The sequence below is a fragment of the Misgurnus anguillicaudatus genome, chromosome 4, assembly GCF_027580225.2.
Source record: "Misgurnus anguillicaudatus chromosome 4, ASM2758022v2, whole genome shotgun sequence".
Taxonomy (NCBI): domain Eukaryota; kingdom Metazoa; phylum Chordata; class Actinopteri; order Cypriniformes; family Cobitidae; genus Misgurnus; species Misgurnus anguillicaudatus.
In genome coordinates this window covers 35,807,183-35,826,024 of record NC_073340.2, presented here as the reverse complement: position 1 = coordinate 35,826,024, position 18,842 = coordinate 35,807,183, and the positions used below count along the sequence as shown (strand labels likewise).

Genomic DNA, 18,842 nt, shown 5'->3' with positions numbered 1-18,842 from the left:
AAGGTTTCTCGAAGCAGATAGGTCACCCGCGAAGCGGTTCCCAATTCGTCGGTCACGACGTGACGTCGTAGTGACCGACTGAAAGGGAACTATTACTTAATGTCAGCATTGAAAGAAACATGCATACATTAAACAGGATGTGTCTCAAGCAGCATCCCAGCATAATAAATCAAAAAACCTAAACACATGTTTTACCACATTCCTTTGATATTTAGTTATAAACTTAATAAAGCAATAAGCTCCGCGAAGCAGTGGGTTATCAGTGCATTTTATAACAGCTAAGGGTGTTGTTAGGCTCGACGCGAAGTGGACCCCCCTTAGCTGTCATAAAATGCCATGTAACCCCACTGCTTCGCGGGGGGTATTGCGTTTATAAAACGGTTACTTAATATGCATAACGTTAGTGGGATTTTATAAAAACACAAATAAGTTGTAATTATATTAGTACAAATATTAGTCTTCCGCCAAACAAAGTAGTTCATCAGAATCAAGTGTGACTGAAACAGAGCGCAGTTCTCAACCAACACAGACGCAGCAAAGACACAATGAAAATATGATTTAAGACTGTGGTGTTTATTTTTATAAATCACCATTCATCTAATTTATACATTAACATTTATACCGTGCAACTGTTGAAGTGATGATCAAATATGCTTGGAAGCATGCTTAACGCTTTCCCCGTCAGTGTTTTATTTATTTTTTTAAGTTGCCACCCAGTTTTAGTTTAATGCCTTGCATAAAAATTATCTTCTTTAAATAAACATAAAATATCAAATGAAATCATGAATGCGTCAGTGTTTAAGTTGGGTAAGATCGCCACCGAGTGAATAGCGGAAATATGATTTTGAGGTGTAAATTCCTCAGGGAGTGTTTTCTCTTTATTGATGAGATGACTCAACAATATTTATTGAAATTTATCTGGATATCGACATAATTGTGCAATTGTATACAAATTAAAAATATGATTAAAGAGTGTGTTGTTTATTTTCATAAATCAGTACGCAGCAACAGTGGCGTATTGATACTTATTTAATGAGGTCTGAACCGTGGGTTTACCGGGGTATTTTATCACGGCTTAGAATGCGTTTCAACCAATCAGAATGAAGAACCAGAACTTCCCATTTTATAATATACAATATACATTAGTTTTTTTAACACTTTAACAAATCATTATCCTAACTTAAGTCATTGTTAAAGCAGAGTCCCATAAATATATAATTTAAAACAAAAGATTAGCCTACATGTTATATAGGGAATGAAGTTTACATTATAAAGTTTACCTGTTATAAAAGAAATAAAACAAAATTAGAACACACAAAACTTCAATTTTCAAAATGTTTTTAATAGTGATGATTATTTTCCTCTCTTACCTGTTTGTGTTGTTAGTCTGCAGGCAGTTCAACAGGACTGATGATTCAGGGCTTTTACAGGTGAAAATAATCAGGAGGCAGCTTGAAATGAACTGACTAAATTTAAAATAAAAAAGGCGGGAATTAAAGGAACAGTATGTAGGATTGTGGCCAAAACTGGTATTGCAATCACAAAACTTGTGGCTAAAACTGGTACTGCAATCACACAACTGGTGGCCAATACACTAAAGCCCTTCTCACACAGATATTCCGTAAGATACACGGGACAGGCATCCTGGAATTTTCCGGGACCGTTTAATATTTTATTCATTCACACTGACATGATTACCCGGTCCCGGAAAGACACGTGACCTGTTGAAAGTCCCGCCCTCTCTTCTACGCAGCGTCTGAAGTTTGCATATTATTTATTATTTCTCTCTCCAAGAAACACTCGCATGCATTTTTGTTTATGATAAGACTACAAAGGAGCGCGTGAACGCACAGTTCTATTCTGGTGAATGATCTCAGCTTCATAGTGGATATTTGACGAGCTCCCTGATTTCTGCTTTGATACAGTTTTCAGACATTTCTCATCGTGATTGTTTATATGCATTTAAAACCCGCATTTTGAGGAGCTGAACGATATTTCTTGTTGGGATGACGCGCGGGTATTTTCGTTTATTATAGCTCAAATAAGCACGTGACGCGATATTCTTTTATGCTGCTGAATGATCTCTGTTTCAACGCAGTAAGTAATGAGCTAGCTTACCTGATATCTGCTTCAGTCCAGTTTGCTGACATTTCTCGTTGTGAATGTTGTAAATCCGTCATTTTAAAGAGTTAAACCAACTTGCAACTTCATGTTGCCATGACACGCACGTCCTCACTACGGCACGTGCGTCATTGTTTATGCGTCTCATTTATCATTTCCTGATAACTGCATCAATCTAGTTTGCAACATTTCTCGTGGTGAATGTTTATATGCATGTTATCTCTCGTTGTAAGGAGCTGAACCATAACTTGTGTCCTCACTTCGACACGCCCATTACGGCATTCGTCCGGCTTCTTGTTCACACAGAGGGTTACCCGCGTATCTTACTAGGTCCTCTTTCCGGCAACGATCCCAGAAGATTAACGGAACGAGTTTTTGTTTACACAGACGCTTGTCTGGCAATTTTACGGGTATTTTCTGGGACCAGAGGTCTGTGTGAATGGGGTTAAAATGACAACATAAACATCAGTTGAGGGCTGCAACTCCACTTTTTAAATGACAATATCCTGGCCAGACCACTGTTGTCAGTATTTGAAATTAAAATTATTTCTTAATCTCTAGAGACATATCAGGGCCATTTTATGATTTGTTGATATACATTTCTTACATACTGTTCCTTTAAATAACCCCTTTGCTAAGACAAATAACCATTTCAGCACAAAATGGTACTTCAGTAAGCTCTATATAGAACCACTATAATCGTTTAAGAACCTTTGAAGAACCATTTTTCTTAAGAATGTAGCCACAGCTTTCAAATGCAAAAACCACACTTCAGACCTTTAACATCATTAATTTATAAGGAAATTATTTAACAACTAGACAATACATGTCTATATTTTTTTATAAATCTTTTAAGTCAACTGTCCTATTACTGTTGGCGTCTTTAAAAGGGAGAGTTACATATTAAACGCTATAATTCCTAAACCCTTCATTCAATTTGTATGTGAATACCCTCTAACTAAAGCTGAAAGTGTGCACTGTAATCCAATATTCATAATATGACTGTAGTTGGAATAAAATTTGGTAAACAGCTTATAACTTAAAATGTGCTGGAGCTGACTGTATTTTGTACAGTATTACATTTTATAAAAAGGTATACAATGGTAAGTAAATGTGCTTTCTCTTATGTTTTTAACAGAAGTTGATCCCTGCTCCAACTACAATGTGTTGGATGATCTCTGGAGATCCACCAGTAATCAGGATTCATCTCAGATAATGTGTGACATGAATGTGAATTGGGCGGGTTGGTATCGTCTCATCATTCAGGGTGAGAGTGTTCAGATGCCAGACACATGTGTCCCAGAGAACCGATGTGGTACTCATGCACCACTGTGGTTAAATGGTGGACATCCAACGGTTGAAGATGGAGTGGTCACACGAGACGTCTGTGGTCACTGGAACGGTGACTGCTGTTTTTTCCACTCCAATCCCATTCGAGTCAAAGCCTGTCCAGACAATTATTATGTCTATGAGTTTGTGAGTCCTATAACCTGCCATTTGGCATACTGTGCAGGTAAATATATCAACATATGCTTTGTATATGATATGATAATTCATTCTTTGTTGATTTAATATTCATCCATTCCCTACAGATGTTACAAACATTATCACAACTCCAACCTCAATCATAGAAACTACAACAGGTATGTGTTGTGTTGTTTATTGGGTTAAAATCTAGAGGAATATTGATTTTTATGAGCAGTTCAGATTCACTGATTTGACTGAGACTCTAGGGCTTTTCACACTGCGCTTAACCCTGGGTTATCTTCATTCCAAACCCTGCTTTTAACCCTGGGTTAAGTAGCGTTTCACACTTGTAATTTGAAAGTGGTGTTAGCACCGCTTTTTACCCAGGGTTATGAAACCCTGCTCCGGAGAAGGGTTAGCACCGCATTTGCGGTGTTACCCCCGCATTGCGGTGTTAAGTTTGTTTAGTGTGAAGCGGAACGGTGTTTGCTTGTTGCTGCCGGCCGCTTGGCAACAGACAGCCAATCAAAATTGAGCAGCGAGGGTTACGTCACGTCAGGAAACAGGAAACGCGCGGCGTGTAAACAGCAACCAGAAGTTACTACTAAAATGTCCAAAGACGGAAAGCGTGTGAACTGGAGTGACGAGGAGAGTGTATTATTTCTTCAACTATGGTCAGAAAAGTCTGTTCAGGACAAATTGGACGGCACGGTCAGAAACAACAGAGTATTTAAAGAACTGACTGAAAAACTAGCTGAGGCTGGGTATCAACGAACGCCCGGTCAGCTACGCGACAAACTTAAGAAAGCAAAAAAAGATTACAAAGCTGTAAAAGATAACAATGCCTGCTCTGGGGCAGAACGACAGACATGTCCTTTTTTTGATATTTTGGACCCAATTCTTAAAGATCGACCAAGCGTCGAACCTACCATACTTGTTGACACTGCTACAGACTTGTGTCCTGAGGAGACAGAGGAACTGGATGACATAGTGCCCAGCGAAAACGCCATTTCCATTGAAACTCCTGAACAAGATGAAGTGGTGAATTTCCCTTTGGATTCTTCTGTCAACGAGGAGTCATCCTCCTCATCGGTAAGTAATTATGGTATACGTTTAATAATTCAAAAGGGAGACGAGGAGAGTAGGCTACACTTGAAGATTAACCATGCTTTTATTGTAGAAAAAAAACATGTTTTTTGCGTATTGACTTAACGTACATTTGTAGTTTTTCCACAAATAAATAAAATGTTTCAACTATAAAACCATGGTTAACATTCAGGCTACTCATGAAAAACTAAAACCCAATTTTTATTGTTACAATTTTTGAGGCTTTTGTGCATGATATCAGTTATTGCTCATTGAAATATACAATTAAACAGGTAAGAAAATAGTTTATACATGTTTGAAGATGTATTTGCCCTTAACATTTTAATAATAACATTCAAAACATTTGGAAACATAATTATTCATTAATTCCTGTGATCCAACGCTGAATTTTCAGCATTATATTAGTCTTCAGTGTCACAAGAACAGCACTGTGGATCGTCTCGGTTACGGATGTAACCCTCGTTCCCTGAAGGAGGGAACGGAGACGTCACGTCGTGACCGACGAATTGGGAACTCGCTTAGAGAGACCAATCTGCTTCGTATACTACTAAAACGCCAATGAACTTGGCATTGAGATATTTGCATAATGCTGGCGCCGCCCCGCCAGGTGCGTATATAAGGCGCACGTGCAAATAGGGAAATCAGCTTCTGTTCGCTGAGAAAGCCGGAAGGTGACCGGCCTAAACAGCAGGTGGCAGCACCTGTGGCGACGGGACGTGACGTCTCCGTTCCCTCCTTCAGGGAACGAGGGTTACATCCGTAACCGAGACGTTCCCTTTCAGTCGGTCACTACGACGTCACGTCGTGACCGACGAATTGGGAATCCCTACCAAAACGCCACTGAGGGCTGACCTCTTCCAGTGTCTGCGTAAAGCCCTCCGGTTCCACTTAAGGATAAGGAGAATTAGGTTTTAAGGCAGAAGGCCGGGCACTAGATGTTCCTTTAACCCACAGTAGTGCCAGCGACTGGGAAGCGCCCTATCTGAGCGGTATAGGGACGCTGCGGAAGCCACCGCCCCGTTAAGGGCTATTGGTGGGCGAAAGTCAACCGTAGTTGAGGTCTAAATGACAGCCGTGGCTGTGTAAGCAAAGCAGTGCTCTGCTAAGGGAAACGTGGGCTAGTAGGATTAACCCCACGGAATAATACTCACAAAGGAACCCGTTGGGACGCAATGTGGGGCCCAAGCCAAACACGTAGGTTCGTAAGAATACAGCTAGTGAAAGGCTGACAGCCAATGCTCCGCAACAAAGGCTGTCAAGGCAGTGGAGAGAGCAAATCAAACCATTGCGCATTTTTGCTCTGTTAGCCTTCCATACTGAAAACTCAATTTGGAGCCTCAGTCGGAGGCTGCAAGCCGACTTGCGAGTCTGCTCTCCGTGCCCTCCCTGGTAAGGAAAGAACACGAGAGGATACACGCTCGATTCGAACATTGTAAAATCTAATGAACGTATTAGGTGTCGCCCAACCAGCAGCTCTACAGATGTCTGTTAGCGAGGAACCACGAGCTAAAGCCCAAGATGAGGCAACACTCCGAGTGGAGTGCGCTCTCAAATTAAAAGGCAAGGAATGCCCTGCAAATTATAAGCCAGGGCGATAGTATCAACTATCCAATGAGACATCCTCTGCTTAGTGACAGCTTTCCCTTTCTGCTGGCCACCATAACAAACAAAGAGCTGGTCTGAGGTCCTGAGGCTTTGCGTGCGGACCACGTAGAATCGCAGTGCGCGTACGAGGCACAGCAAAGCCTCGGTTGGGTTTGCCTGCTCCAAAGGCAACGCTTGCAAGCTCACCACCTTATCTCTGAAGGGAGTGGTGGGAACTTTGGGCACGTAGCCTGGTCTGGGTCTTCAGTGAGACAGCAGGACCAAACTAAAGGCACGAATCGTCAACAGAGAATGCATGTAAATCTCCTACTCTCTTCATGGAGGCCAATGCCTCAGGAAAAAAGAGGGAGGGCGCGAGGGGTTTAGCCTGCGAGCGCCTCTTTAAAATGTAATAATTAAATCATGCTGGCCAACTGATCTGCCGTAGATAAGTGAGTGATGAGCAGAAATAGCGGCGATATCAATTTTAATGGCGGAGGGACAGCTTACCATCTAACCCATGTTAAAGATATAAAAGCATAATGTCAAAGGGCATTCTCTGGGTCCTCGCGTTGCGAAGAGCACCGGGTGACGAAAAGGTTTCATTAAGCGCATAAGCCCGTCCTGTGGACGGTGCCCGAACCGTGTCGATGGTGTTAGATACCGCTTGCGATAAATCACCTAAACCTTGCACGCGCTCAACGACCATACATGGATATCCACAGGTCGGGGCACGAGTGCCAAATGTGCCCCTTCCTAAGAAAGAAAGTCCTTCCTCAGGGGAATCCGCCAGGGAGGGCTGTCGCGAGGAGCATTAACTATGAAAACCAATTCTTGGTCGTCCAGTACGGACGATTAATAAAAGGCTCTCCTCGTCCTGCCTGACTTTGCACAGTGTCTGCGCAATAAAGCTCACTGGAAGGAATGCGTATTTACGCACCCCCCGCGGTCAGCTGTGTGCCAACGCATCCACGCCGAGGCTGCCCTCGGTTAGTGAATAAAATAGGTGACATTGGGTATCGTCCGGCGACGCAAACAGATCTATCTACGCACAACCGAACTTCTTCCAAATTAGCTGGACCGTCTGGGGGTGGAGTCGCCATTCGCCGGGGGCGCAGCTCGGGAAGCGCGTACCGCTGTATTGAGCGATCCCGGGATGTAAATGGCACGAAGGGACCTCAGATGCTTCTGACTCCAAAGGAGGAGATGACGAGCGAGATGCGACAGGTGACGAAAGCGCAAAACCGCCTTAACGGTAAATAACGCAACAGTCGCAATGTTATCGGTGTCGACAAATACATCCTTCCCTCGCATCTCCATAGCGGAGCGTACAAGTCCCAGATATACAGCGCACCGCTCGCGGCAGTTGGGGTGCTATGCACACCCCAGAGACTGCAAGCCCGTCATACGTGGCTGAACATCCCGTGCTGAGGGCATCGCATGCTACAGAATGCCAGGAGACCCCTCAGAGGCATATCTTGCTATCAGAAATGCTGGGTCTACTACGGGGAAATCTAAATGACACGCAGGTGTAGTGTTTACACAATGTATGCCGGTGCGCCACGCTCTCCTCGAGACTCGATCGTAAAGCCAACGCTGAAGCGGTCTCATATGACGCAGCTCGAGCAGAGTCACAGCTGCAGCATGCTGTCATATGTCCAGGAGCTTCTGAAATTGTTTCAGAGGGACCGCGTACTTCCCTCGAATTAAACCGAGGCAAGTCAGAACTGACTAGTTGCACGCTCTTGTAAAACACGCCAATTAGTTGATCGAGTCTAATTCCATACTGAGAAAAAGGATCCTCTGCACGGGGCAAAGTTGCTCTTTCCCAGTCGACCTGATGACTTAAACGAGCGAGATGTCGAAGCATTAACTCTCTGTGTTCGCGCACGTCTGCCAAGAACGGGCTATTATAAGTCAACGTAAATAAAGCAGAATGCGAACAACGCTCTCTCTCTGATATTTTAATGCCGTGACTAGCACTTTCATGGAGACACGGAGAGAGAGAGACAGCTCGAATGGTGTACTTAATATTAATATGCCAACCCCACGACGCAGAGCGAAAAAACGGTCTAAGGCGAGGGGAGATGGACACAAAAGTACACGTCTTACAGGTCTAAGGCTGCAAACCGATCTGAATATTGAAATACGAGCCTCGGCGTTATCATCCAAAAAAAAGACCACCTCTGTAGAGCCGGGCGTAAATCAAATCGATCGTAACCCACCGCGTATTTTGGGTACTATGAGATAAAGGCTGGAAAACCCTATCATCATATCATCATCTCGGTAAGAGGGACCGGCTCGATAATCCTTCGCCAGCAGGACATCGACTTATGCACGCAGTACATGTGCATCGGACACTTTCACTATAGTGAAACGAAAGCCCGAATTTTTGGGGTTGTGCCGGTAATTGTATTTCGTAACCGAGGCGGATCGTGCGTAAAACCCAACGAAACGGGCTGGGAACTGAAGCCAAGCACCCAGGCACCGTACGAGGAGAATTAACGACACTACCGGTGTACCCGCGGCGGGGCAGCGAGGCGGGACAGGCGGGACTGCCGGTGCGTCTGCCGTGACAGCATAAGCATCTACAGTATGTGTGTGTGTGACACTGACCTGAGCCCGCTGAGGGAAACGGTCGTCCGGTCTCCTCAGCTGAGGACGCAGACTCCGAAGGGTTTGCTGGTGGTCCGGTCTCCTGAGTGGAGGGCTCGGACTCCTCAGAACACCCGCTGGCGATAGAGGAGAGGTAGGGTGAGCTGGTGTGTGCCCGCTCACGGCTCTCTCGATCCTCTGGAGACCTGGAGAGGGAAGAGGAATGCACTCTGTGTGTGGTTAGTGGGTACCGGCTAAACAGCCGGTGGAACATATGCAAACCAAGAATTTTCCACCCGACCCTCTATCGGGGAAAGGAGCGAATCACCGTCTCCTGAAGAGTGATCCTCTGCCAATCCAGGTCGCCCGCGGGCGGGGCGAGCTGCTGACGACCGGTTCCCCCGCGCTGCCGAGATGGGGTCCGAGGAGGGGAACGGAGGTGGTCGCCGCAGGACGCCGACGGCGAGAGGCAGACTGAGGAGCCGGCGTGGTGGTTTTTTCCAAGGGCAGCTCTCCTTCGCCGGGGCATGACCTCAGAGATCGCCTCAGTCTGCGCAGCGGAGCTGTACGACTCCACGGCCTCGCCGAAGAGGCCGGTCTGTGAGACAGGAGCATTCAAGAAGTTATTCTCGCCTGCGTCCGTCAGCCAGACACAGCCAAAGGTGGCGATCTTGAACCACTGTCGTGAACATCGCACGACTGAAGGTCGCGGCCTCCCTCGTAAATCCTTGGTGAACCCGTAGCAACGTTATTGCGTGCAGGGCTGAAGCCGCCTCTCCGCATGCCTGACGGACAGCGCCCGTAACCGGACGACTGTCTACAAACACGGGAGGGAAGGGTTGGGTGGTCCCTCCAGGAACGCAGCTGCATCGCAACCCCCCGCTCCACTGAAGGGTCCCTGCCCTTAGCGGCTCCATTGGTGAGGGAGGTGAGGGGTGAAAGCTGAAGCTGAATGGCCGGATGGCCGCAAACCACGTCAGCTCTTCGTGCCGTTGGGAAGAAAGGCACAGGAACAGAGGACCGAGAGGCCCGAGCAGCTCCGAAATACCAATCACGTGGGCGGTACGGTTCGGGCGGAGAGGGGTTAATCTCTCCAACTCTACCGTTACCGCCGCTCGAGCGGGCACGGCCGCCATCTCCGGAACGACTCCACTTCGGAGGAAATTGGACACCCCTCTGATGCTGCAGAAGTGAACGGGACCAGAAGGAGGTCCAATGGATTCGGCAGACATCGTAGAACACGACTCTGCCGTCTCCACCGGAACCTCAACCGGCTGAGGATGAAAGGCCGGTAGGTGGAGGACGCATCCTCCGTCCTCCTCAGCGTAGTGATGCGAAGAGCGTCATGCGAGCGCTTGACAGTCGCACCATGGCGGTGTCAGCACTGCAAAGACGCGGACAGCATTCCCGTAGAAACGTCAGTCGTCTCCGCAATCCAAGAGGGTTATGCTCTCACAGAGAGAACAAAAACTCTCCACGAGCGTAGCCTCAGAGTGCTTGATGCCCAAGCATGAAGACAGCGCTCGTGAACGTAACTGGAACCCTTATACCTCTCACATCCAAGATCGCACGGACGAAAAGCAATCCTGAAAAGGACGCCGATCTCCGAATATACGAGAGAGTGGCTGTCTTTAAAAAGAGCTCTCACGTATCACTCTTTTAGGGAAATCACTCTTTAGGTGCTCAGCTGATGATGCGCACAGGGAAAGGCAACGCACACACTAAACTCAAAACAAAAAATATGCAGAGCAGTGGAATACTGCGAGCGTCCGCTGTGTTAGTACTGCTTGTCAATCAACTTCAGCAACCGTTCCCAGAAGAGCAGATAGTAGCTTCTCAGTCAGATAAAGCCGGCTTTCGAAGCGAAAAAGCTGATTTCCCTATTTGCACGTGCGCCTTATATACGCACCTGCAAATATCTCAATGCCAAGTTCATTGGCGTTTTAGTAGTATACGAAGCAGATTGGTCTATCTAAGCGAGTTCCCAATTCGTCGGTCACGACGTGACGTCGTAGTGACCGACTGAAAGGGAACTGGGCATTATCAGTTTTGTAAATGATCATTACTGTAAAATGTTGTGTTACATGATTCATTGATGCAAGCACAAAATCTATCAATTTAAAGTTAATAACACACAAACTTATATTTGTTTATCAGACATCAGGTGCATCAGCCAGCTCTGTTTACAAGACACCCAAGAGAAGACAAAAATCAGAAGACTTGGAAAACATCATGAAGCGTTTCTGTGAGCATCAAGATGCAGCCAAAAAAGACTTCATGATGTGGGTGGAGCAACGAGAAGAGGCTGCTGAAAGAAGAGAAGAGCGGCGCCGCAGAGAAGATCGGGAACATGAGGAGAGACTCTTTGCCCTTTTAGGTCAAATGTTTCAACCACAAGAGCCACAAAACAATTCTCACACAAGATCCTACACACACCTATGAAAATGTGGGAGCCTTTAAGTGCTTTAAACACATATATTTATTAGAAACTTTAAACATAGCAAGTTCGGCAGCATAAAGACAGAACCCTTTGGGCTAAAGTGTGTTGGATTGTCTCAAATGAAAATTTTTTAAATGGTAGTACCTTGTGTTATATGAACTATATACATTTTATTAACCATTTGGACCTAATACATAAAATGCATATTAATATATACTTAAGTTTATTGCTTAAGATGCTTCTTTTGTAACTTTTGTTAAATTGTTTAATAAAGCAATAAATAATAAAAGTTCCAAAATTTACAACAGTATTTGCAAGGTATCTATATCCTATTTCTTCTGAGGTCACATTTGCTTATTTAGTTCTTATCTCTCAAAATATTCAACAAAGGCATTGCGCACTAAACAAGCATCGGCATTGTCATTGGCAATTTCACAAGCCTCGATTGCTTGGTCCACCTCGTTCATCAGGTGTGTGTCGAAGTCTTCTCCTGAAGATTCACACAGATTGTGGAGCACACAACATGCAATTACTAAATTTGGCAGCTTTCGGATGCTGGTGTCGTTTCTTTTGAGAAGGATGCGCCATCTGCCTTTTAATCGTCCAAAAGCATTTTCAACGACCATTCTTGCCCGGCTTTGGTGATAGTTGTATGCCCTTCTTCCTGGAGTTTGTAGCCTGTTGTCACTGAAAGGTTTCATCAGCCAGGTAAGTGCTGGGTATGCACTATCTCCAAGAATAACAACAGGAACAGACTTTCCCCCAATTTGTCGGTGCACTTGAGGACACAGAAGTCCTTCACTGCCTAGTTTGTAAAGCTGTGAGTTTGCAAAAACACGTGCATCATGAACGCTTCCTGGAAATCCAAAGTTCACGTTCATAAATTTGTACTGATGGTCAACAAATCCCTGAAGAACCACAGAGTGAAATTTGCGATTGTAGTAGTCGCTTTGGAATTCCTTTGGGGCCTGTATTGGAATGTGAGTGCCATCTACTGCGCCAAAGCAATGTGGAAAACCCCATCTGGTCACGAAACTTCGTATCACTTCCAAAGCAGCATTTCCTTTTGGGATGTGAATTAGATCTTTTGCAAGAACGTGAACAATGGCTGCACAGACCTAAAAAAAATTTAATACAGATAATGAAGTTAATTGCTTATTTCTAATCAGCTATTCTGGTATTCTTTAATATATAATAATCTCAACTTTATTACTTCTTGAGAGTATAAAGATATAGTATAAATGTAACACTTAACATTAATTTATTTAGTAACATAAGCTAACTGAGCAGTACAACAGTATTTATTAATTGACTGTTTATCAATTAATAAATTGTTCGTTTATGGAATTGTTTCTTCATGTTAGTTCACAGTGCATTAACTAGTTTTAACAAATTAATTCGTAAATGTTAAAATTGACAATGCTGTAGAAGAACATTATTCATTTTTATTTCATGTTAACTAATGTAGTTAGCTATAATTTAATTAATGAACTTATTACAAAATGTTACCATATTTATATTTTATGTTTAATTTGTTTTATTTTTAATTGTAAAAGTATAGTTGAGCCAAAAATTTGGCTCAAAAGTTACAGTGGTTTGATGTATTTTATCTCAGAAAGGTAAATGTAAACACATCTTCATTCTTTTTAGCAGGAACATATTTTGCATGGCTTGGTCTACTTCTACACATTTTAATATATTAGAAAAAGTTTACCTGGTGAACCACAGTGCAAACTGTTGAAATTCCTACTCCAAACAGTTGAGCAATGGTCCTGTACTCTGCGTTGGTTGCTAGCCGCCACAATGTAATTGCGACCCTCCGTTCTGCATCAATAGCATCTCGTAGAGAAGTGTTGACTTTCGTAATGTGGTCTCTCAAAGCGTTTACTAAATACAAAAAAGTTCTTTGTGTTATTCAAAGTGGCGTATCCAGTCACTGTCAGTAAAATTTCTGCTTGCAATGAAATTCCACCAGTGATGACATTTGGGAGCGACCCATAACTTCCGGGATGAGGGTGCGACTGTAAACAATGACGCAATTGTACAAGTAAACACTAGTCTATCCACACTTAAAAGAAATTCAAAGAAATATTCATATACTTTGCTCCTCCTTTAATTCTTTTGCACTTTTGTCTTTGTTTTCTTGCCTTGTGCGTCTCATGAAGCTTAAAACGGCTAAAGACCTACGAGGCGACATTTTTTAGTAACCGAAAAGACGCAGAAAATGCGTGTAAACAGGTTGCTTGCTGGTCTTCCATTCAGTGAAAGTGACACCGCAAATATGCAAATAAGAACGTTAACCCGGGGTTTAGGAATATACAGTGTGAAACGCATGTTAATGAATACCCAGGATTAACAGTTAACCCCAGGTATAGTATAAGCAGTGTGAAACATGATTATAGATAACCCAGGTTTCCGTTTATCTGGGGTTTAGGATGACCCAGGGTTAACAGTTTCAAGTGTGAAAGCATCTTTGTGTAACTTTCTCTTTTCTCTCAGTACCTACAACTCTCAGCTATGACCCATGCTATCAGTATAACACTATTGATGACTATTGGAGAGACATACGGCTAAACCCATACCAGGACTATGGACATGATGACACTACTGTTGAGTGGAACAGCTGGTATCGACTGTATTTGAATGGAGAAAGTGCTCAGATGTCTGAATGGTGTGTAAATCCAATGGGATGTGGTGGTGAAACTGGACTGTATCTCAGCGGTTCTCATCCACGACTTGAGGATGGAGTGGTGACCCGTGAGGTTGTTGGAAACAGTTTGTGGTGGTGGTACTCCAGCCAGTGTGGTCAGTACAGATCCAACCCCATCCAAGTCAAAGCCTGTCCAGGAGATTATTATGTCTATAAACTCGTCACCCCAGATGTGTCAATCTCCAGACCTTCATACTGTGCAGGTAAAGATCTCTGAGGAACTCTTGTGATCTTTTCTTTCTCTCATTTCTTTCTCCCAGACGTGACTGTCTCACTTGTGATGTTTTGCTTTTTACTTATTAGTTGTTAGTAAAGAGATCACTATTCTCTGATAACTTTTTGCAAAAATTGTTGGATATAGGCAAGCAGTGCGTTGTTGTTATTGAGTCATGTGGTGGTGTTTTTTCCACTGCAATTGCTTATAATTTCTAGATACATATTAACCTATTACACTTCACGCTGACTGCAGAACTGACTAGAACAATGTCAAGGGATCTTTTATTAACATCTCTTTTCTTCATGTCAGTTGCTTTCAGCAGCATCAACAATGATCCCTGTTACAACTATGAGTCTCTGGATCGTCCCTGGAGAGCAACAACTGAAAGTGGATTGTGGATTTGTGATGATTCTTTCTCCTGGAATGGCTGGTACAGACTTTATCATTATGGGATGAACATCCAAATGGCAGAGAGCTGTGTTAATGGATACATGTGTAACACATACTTGGGTCTGTCACTCAATGGTCCTCATCCTCAGATAGAAGATGGGGTGGTGATCCGTGAGGTCTGTGGGTCAACTTATTGGGGTGGCTGCTGTGATGTGAAGTCAGAACCCATCAGAGTTAAAGCCTGTCCAGGAGATTACTATGTCTATGAACTTGTAAAACCAGTAAACTGGTGTTCAGGATACTGCACAGGTACCCTACACAGGTTTTTTCTTTCTTACTATGACTTTACATTTAAATGGTTTTTAAAATGATTCAGTCATGTATTCAATTTTCTTTTTTTAGACATCAGCACTCTATCACAGATCGATTTTACAACTCCAGCTGTGATTACTGGATCAAGCTTCACATTGGGTAGGTTTTACATTATGTTTTAAAGTCTATAATTTGGGGAAAATGGGAACTTTATATTTAAAGTAAATAATAAAATAATAAAACTAATACAATTTTTGCAAGTTATTGCAGTCTTCTGTACATTAATTTATTCACATTCTGTACACACACACACACACACACACACACACACACACACACACACACACACACACACACACACACACACACACATATATTTATAAAACGGTTAGTTCCAATCCTTGATCCTGATTGGTCAATAGGTGTGCTTTATTCACAATAAAACACTGCTATGACCGCTTCACCCAATGGTTCTATTTAATATCACTGCGCCCTTAGCAACACCCTTAGCAACACATAAACATATAATGAGACAAAGTCTGAGAGCAGTTTGTTGTTTTTATTTGAGCTTTCATGTTGTTGTTCGCAGTCAGGGACTATTTTTTCTAGCGGAAGGAATGCTTTTATTGATTTAACTTCATGAAAGTTGCACTAATATTTTTTTTACTTTAATATTTTGTGGTAACCGTTTTATAAAAGCAATAAGGTACTCGAGGCAAGTGCTGTATCGTGAATAAGTAACGGCTGAAGGGGTTGCAGGCACTCCGCTTCGCGTCGTGCCTAACAACGCCCTTCAGCCGTTACTTATTCACGATACAGCACAGCCTCTCTTACCTTATTGCTTACATATATTCTGTATAGACCCTTAATAATTATATGAATATCTATTTATTCTTGTATATTTGTACATACATCTATTCTACTACTATGTGCAGTTCTGGTATAGATACTAACTGAATTTTGTTTCTTGTTTACAAAAAAGTTATCTTATCTAATCTAATCTGTATAGCAATAAAATGATCATGAGTTAATATTACACAGTCATTTTGTAGATGTTTGTCTGGTTAATATGCAACTGATGAATTTGGTTAAAATTAGAATGTATAAATCAAGATTACATTGTATTATTGTTTTTCACATTTGTTACTTTTTGGCTATAAAATTCCAGTTTTATGGCCAGATTTACGCAAACCATCATTTTGGCGCTAAACAATGACTGTCAGGATTTACTAAAGGCACACAGAGTAGATCATTGGCACTGTAAAGGTGTAGTCTAGTTAGCTTTGCGGGTGACCTTATTGCTTATGCATTTCTAGGAGTTTCCCTTTCATATACAACATTTATTGTAGGAGATTATTTTAATGATTTACACACATGATTTACTAAGGTTTGCATGTGCCATTACTGGTATTTGCGCCATTATTTAACGCTGAAAAAAGCGTGACTTGACCTTGAAATGGCAGCAATTGTAGCTGATAGAAGGCTTGGCAGAGATCATAGAGCGCATGATACAATGCAGTGGATTGTTTTAACATGTATCAGTTTATTTGGAATGCCAGATAAACATATTATTCAAAAATATTGTTAACCAAGCCATGTTATGCATTAATTTATTATTTTTAATAGGACTCGAGAAGTCACATTAGCCGGTGTTTTATTCTTCTTCTCGTAAACCTTCATTTTTCGTCCTCCAGTTCTTTTCAGTGCAGCTACTTAAAACAGAGCTAACTGCAATGTCCGTGGTGCTGAACTCAATATCAGCTCAATTTAAGACCCTGGACTAATTTGCGCTGCTTTTAGTAGAGTGTGTTGGTCATTTTGGAAATCAGCTGTTGCGCCTGTGATATTTAATTTGCGCTTTTTAAGTAAATAACTGGCAGATATTACCACTCCCATCTCAGGTGATCCATGCTTAAGTTATGACACACTGGATGAGTACTGGAGAAACACACAAGATTACTGGTATTGGTATGGATATATAACTGGACATGATGACACCATTGAAAAATGGGACGGCTGGTATCGACTCTTCATCAATGGATCGAGTGCTCAGATACCTGACTGGTGTGTTCCTTATATGACATGTGGAGGTTTCAGTTCTCTGTGGCTTGCTGGTTCTCATCCTGAAGTAGAAGATGGAGTTGTTACTCGTGAAGTCTACGGCTCTTATTATGATCATTGCAGTCATTTCACATCAAACCCAATCCAAGTCAAAGCTTGTCCTGGAGATTATTATGTCTACAAATTCACCAGACCAAATGTAGCGATCCCACTCCCTACATATTGTGCAGGTACATTCATTCTGTTTATATATTTCCATGAATTTTGTTGTAACAGGAATCAGTTGACCTGAACTATTATATGAACTGAACCCCAACTACATGCATTAGACAAATCAAGTTTACATCAGTTTTAACTCAAAATCATTTATTGACATAAAATATTTCATTTCTGCGCTAATAAAACCCTGATAAGCTGTCAGATATGCAGTAATATCAGTAATACAGAGTATAGAGTAGATCAATGAATAAAGTAAAAAAATACACAACAAACTTAATTTGCATTTTCACTTTTGTGGTAAAGAAATACTACATGCTAAACAGGGTCCATATTTACCAAAGCAAACACTAATTACCTGAACAATGGCTTTACAGTAAACTATTGTCATTGAAATCAGTTCTTATTCTTTGATTAGGCTTATCTAATCAAAAATCTAGCTTATGGGAATTTTTTGTCTCTAACATTCAAGTAAGAATGTTTAGTCATGATAACTTAAAGCGTTCTCCCAGAATTAAAATTATGTCATTAATTACTCACCCCCGTGTTGTTTCTTTCATAAATACAGTAAAGTCAGAGACTTAATGAGCACAAAGAATTATTGTCACTTTTTGAAATAAAGATTAAAGCACTGCAGTCACATTGACTATATTGATGATGTCTTTACTGCCTTTTCTGGGAGTTCATAAAAATATTTTATTTGTGTAACTATGATGATAAAAGGTCACAAAGTGTCCAACAACGTGAGAAATTAATGACATTGACTTATTTTTATTCGGAGGTGAGCTAACACTTTAATTTTATAAGTAAAGACAAATTTAGGATTTATGTTGTGTAATTTGTATGTCAGCTATATTTGCAGGTCTGTGAAAGATTCTGTACTGTGAAAGATACATGTATTATTACCCTGAATGTCTTTAATCTGTATCCAATATAATCAACATTTAGTAATGGACTCATATTTTCCTTATAGTTGTTTTCAGCACTCCAAGTGTTGACCCCTGTGACAACTACACCAGTCTGGATGAACCCTGGAGATCCACTGATAACTCTATATATAACTATTACTACTACACCATGTGTGATTATAATGTCGATTGGAATGGCTGGTACAGACTTTTCATCAACGGTCAGAGTACTCAGATGTCAGAATCATGTGTCAGTTGGGGGATGTGTGGCACTTATAACCCACTGTTCCTCAAAGATCCTCATCCACAGCTGGAAGATGGAGTGGTCATAAGACATGTCTGTATGTCCTCATGGAATGGCTGCTGTGGTTTAGAATCTCATCCCATACAAGTCAAAGCCTGTCCAGGAAATTACTACGTTTATGAGTTTGTCAAACCATTCGACTGCTCAGCTTATTGTGCAGGTAGAGAATTTACTTATATCGTCTCTTTTATCATGTCTGGGTTTTGTTTGAAAAATGATTCACATTGATATCTACAAATGCTCCTGATTACAGTGAATAACACATTGACAACAATAACAGCAACACAGGCAACAACACAGATAACAACAACACAGATAACAACAACAACAACGCAGACAACCCAGAACTCAACCACACAATCCCCTTCTTCACCCAACACAATCCCTGGTAAAGTCCTTTTCCATCTATG

At 42.1% G+C, this 18,842-nt stretch overlaps 3 protein-coding genes across 3 annotated transcripts in view; all 3 read left to right on the top strand.

Moving 5' to 3' along the window:
• Positions 1 to 3,260: 3,260 nt before the first annotated feature.
• Positions 3,261 to 18,660, top strand: LOC129420660 (uncharacterized). The gene is made up of 7 exons (XM_073866517.1): positions 3,261 to 3,634; positions 3,714 to 3,764; positions 13,814 to 14,227; positions 14,551 to 14,940; positions 15,034 to 15,102; positions 16,845 to 17,234; positions 18,194 to 18,660. The coding sequence occupies exons 1-7, from the start codon at positions 3,337 to 3,339 to the stop codon at positions 18,658 to 18,660; spliced, it is 2,079 nt and encodes a 692-aa protein (XP_073722618.1). The 5' UTR covers positions 3,261 to 3,336.
• Positions 4,163 to 11,562, top strand: LOC141363733 (uncharacterized). The gene is made up of 2 exons (XM_073867211.1): positions 4,163 to 4,680; positions 11,032 to 11,562. The coding sequence occupies exons 1-2, from the start codon at positions 4,198 to 4,200 to the stop codon at positions 11,314 to 11,316; spliced, it is 768 nt and encodes a 255-aa protein (XP_073723312.1). The 5' UTR covers positions 4,163 to 4,197; the 3' UTR covers positions 11,317 to 11,562.
• A 55-nt stretch (positions 18,661 to 18,715) lies between the features above and the next one.
• LOC129420657 (alpha-tectorin-like) overlaps positions 18,716 to 18,842 on the top strand; it is a 34,182-nt gene continuing 34,055 nt past the window's right edge. Inside the window, exon 1 of the mRNA XM_073866516.1 lies at positions 18,716 to 18,820. The gene's annotated coding sequence lies outside the window, so the exon portion shown is untranslated. The remainder of the gene's footprint in view (positions 18,821 to 18,842) is intronic.

Excerpts from the sequence above, each read along its gene's own strand:
- LOC129420660 (XM_073866517.1), top strand. The coding sequence starts at position 3,337 with ATGTGTGACATGAATGTGAATTGGGCGGGTTGGTATCGTCTCATCATT. Across the intron at positions 15,103-16,844 it reads TGGATCAAGCTTCACATTGG|GTGATCCATGCTTAAGTTAT; the intron begins GTAGGTTTTACA and ends CTCCCATCTCAG. Across the intron at positions 17,235-18,193 it reads ACTCCCTACATATTGTGCAG|TTGTTTTCAGCACTCCAAGT; the intron begins GTACATTCATTC and ends TTTTCCTTATAG.
- LOC141363733 (XM_073867211.1), top strand. The coding sequence starts at position 4,198 with ATGTCCAAAGACGGAAAGCGTGTGAACTGGAGTGACGAGGAGAGTGTA. Across the intron at positions 4,681-11,031 it reads AGGAGTCATCCTCCTCATCG|ACATCAGGTGCATCAGCCAG; the intron begins GTAAGTAATTAT and ends TTTGTTTATCAG.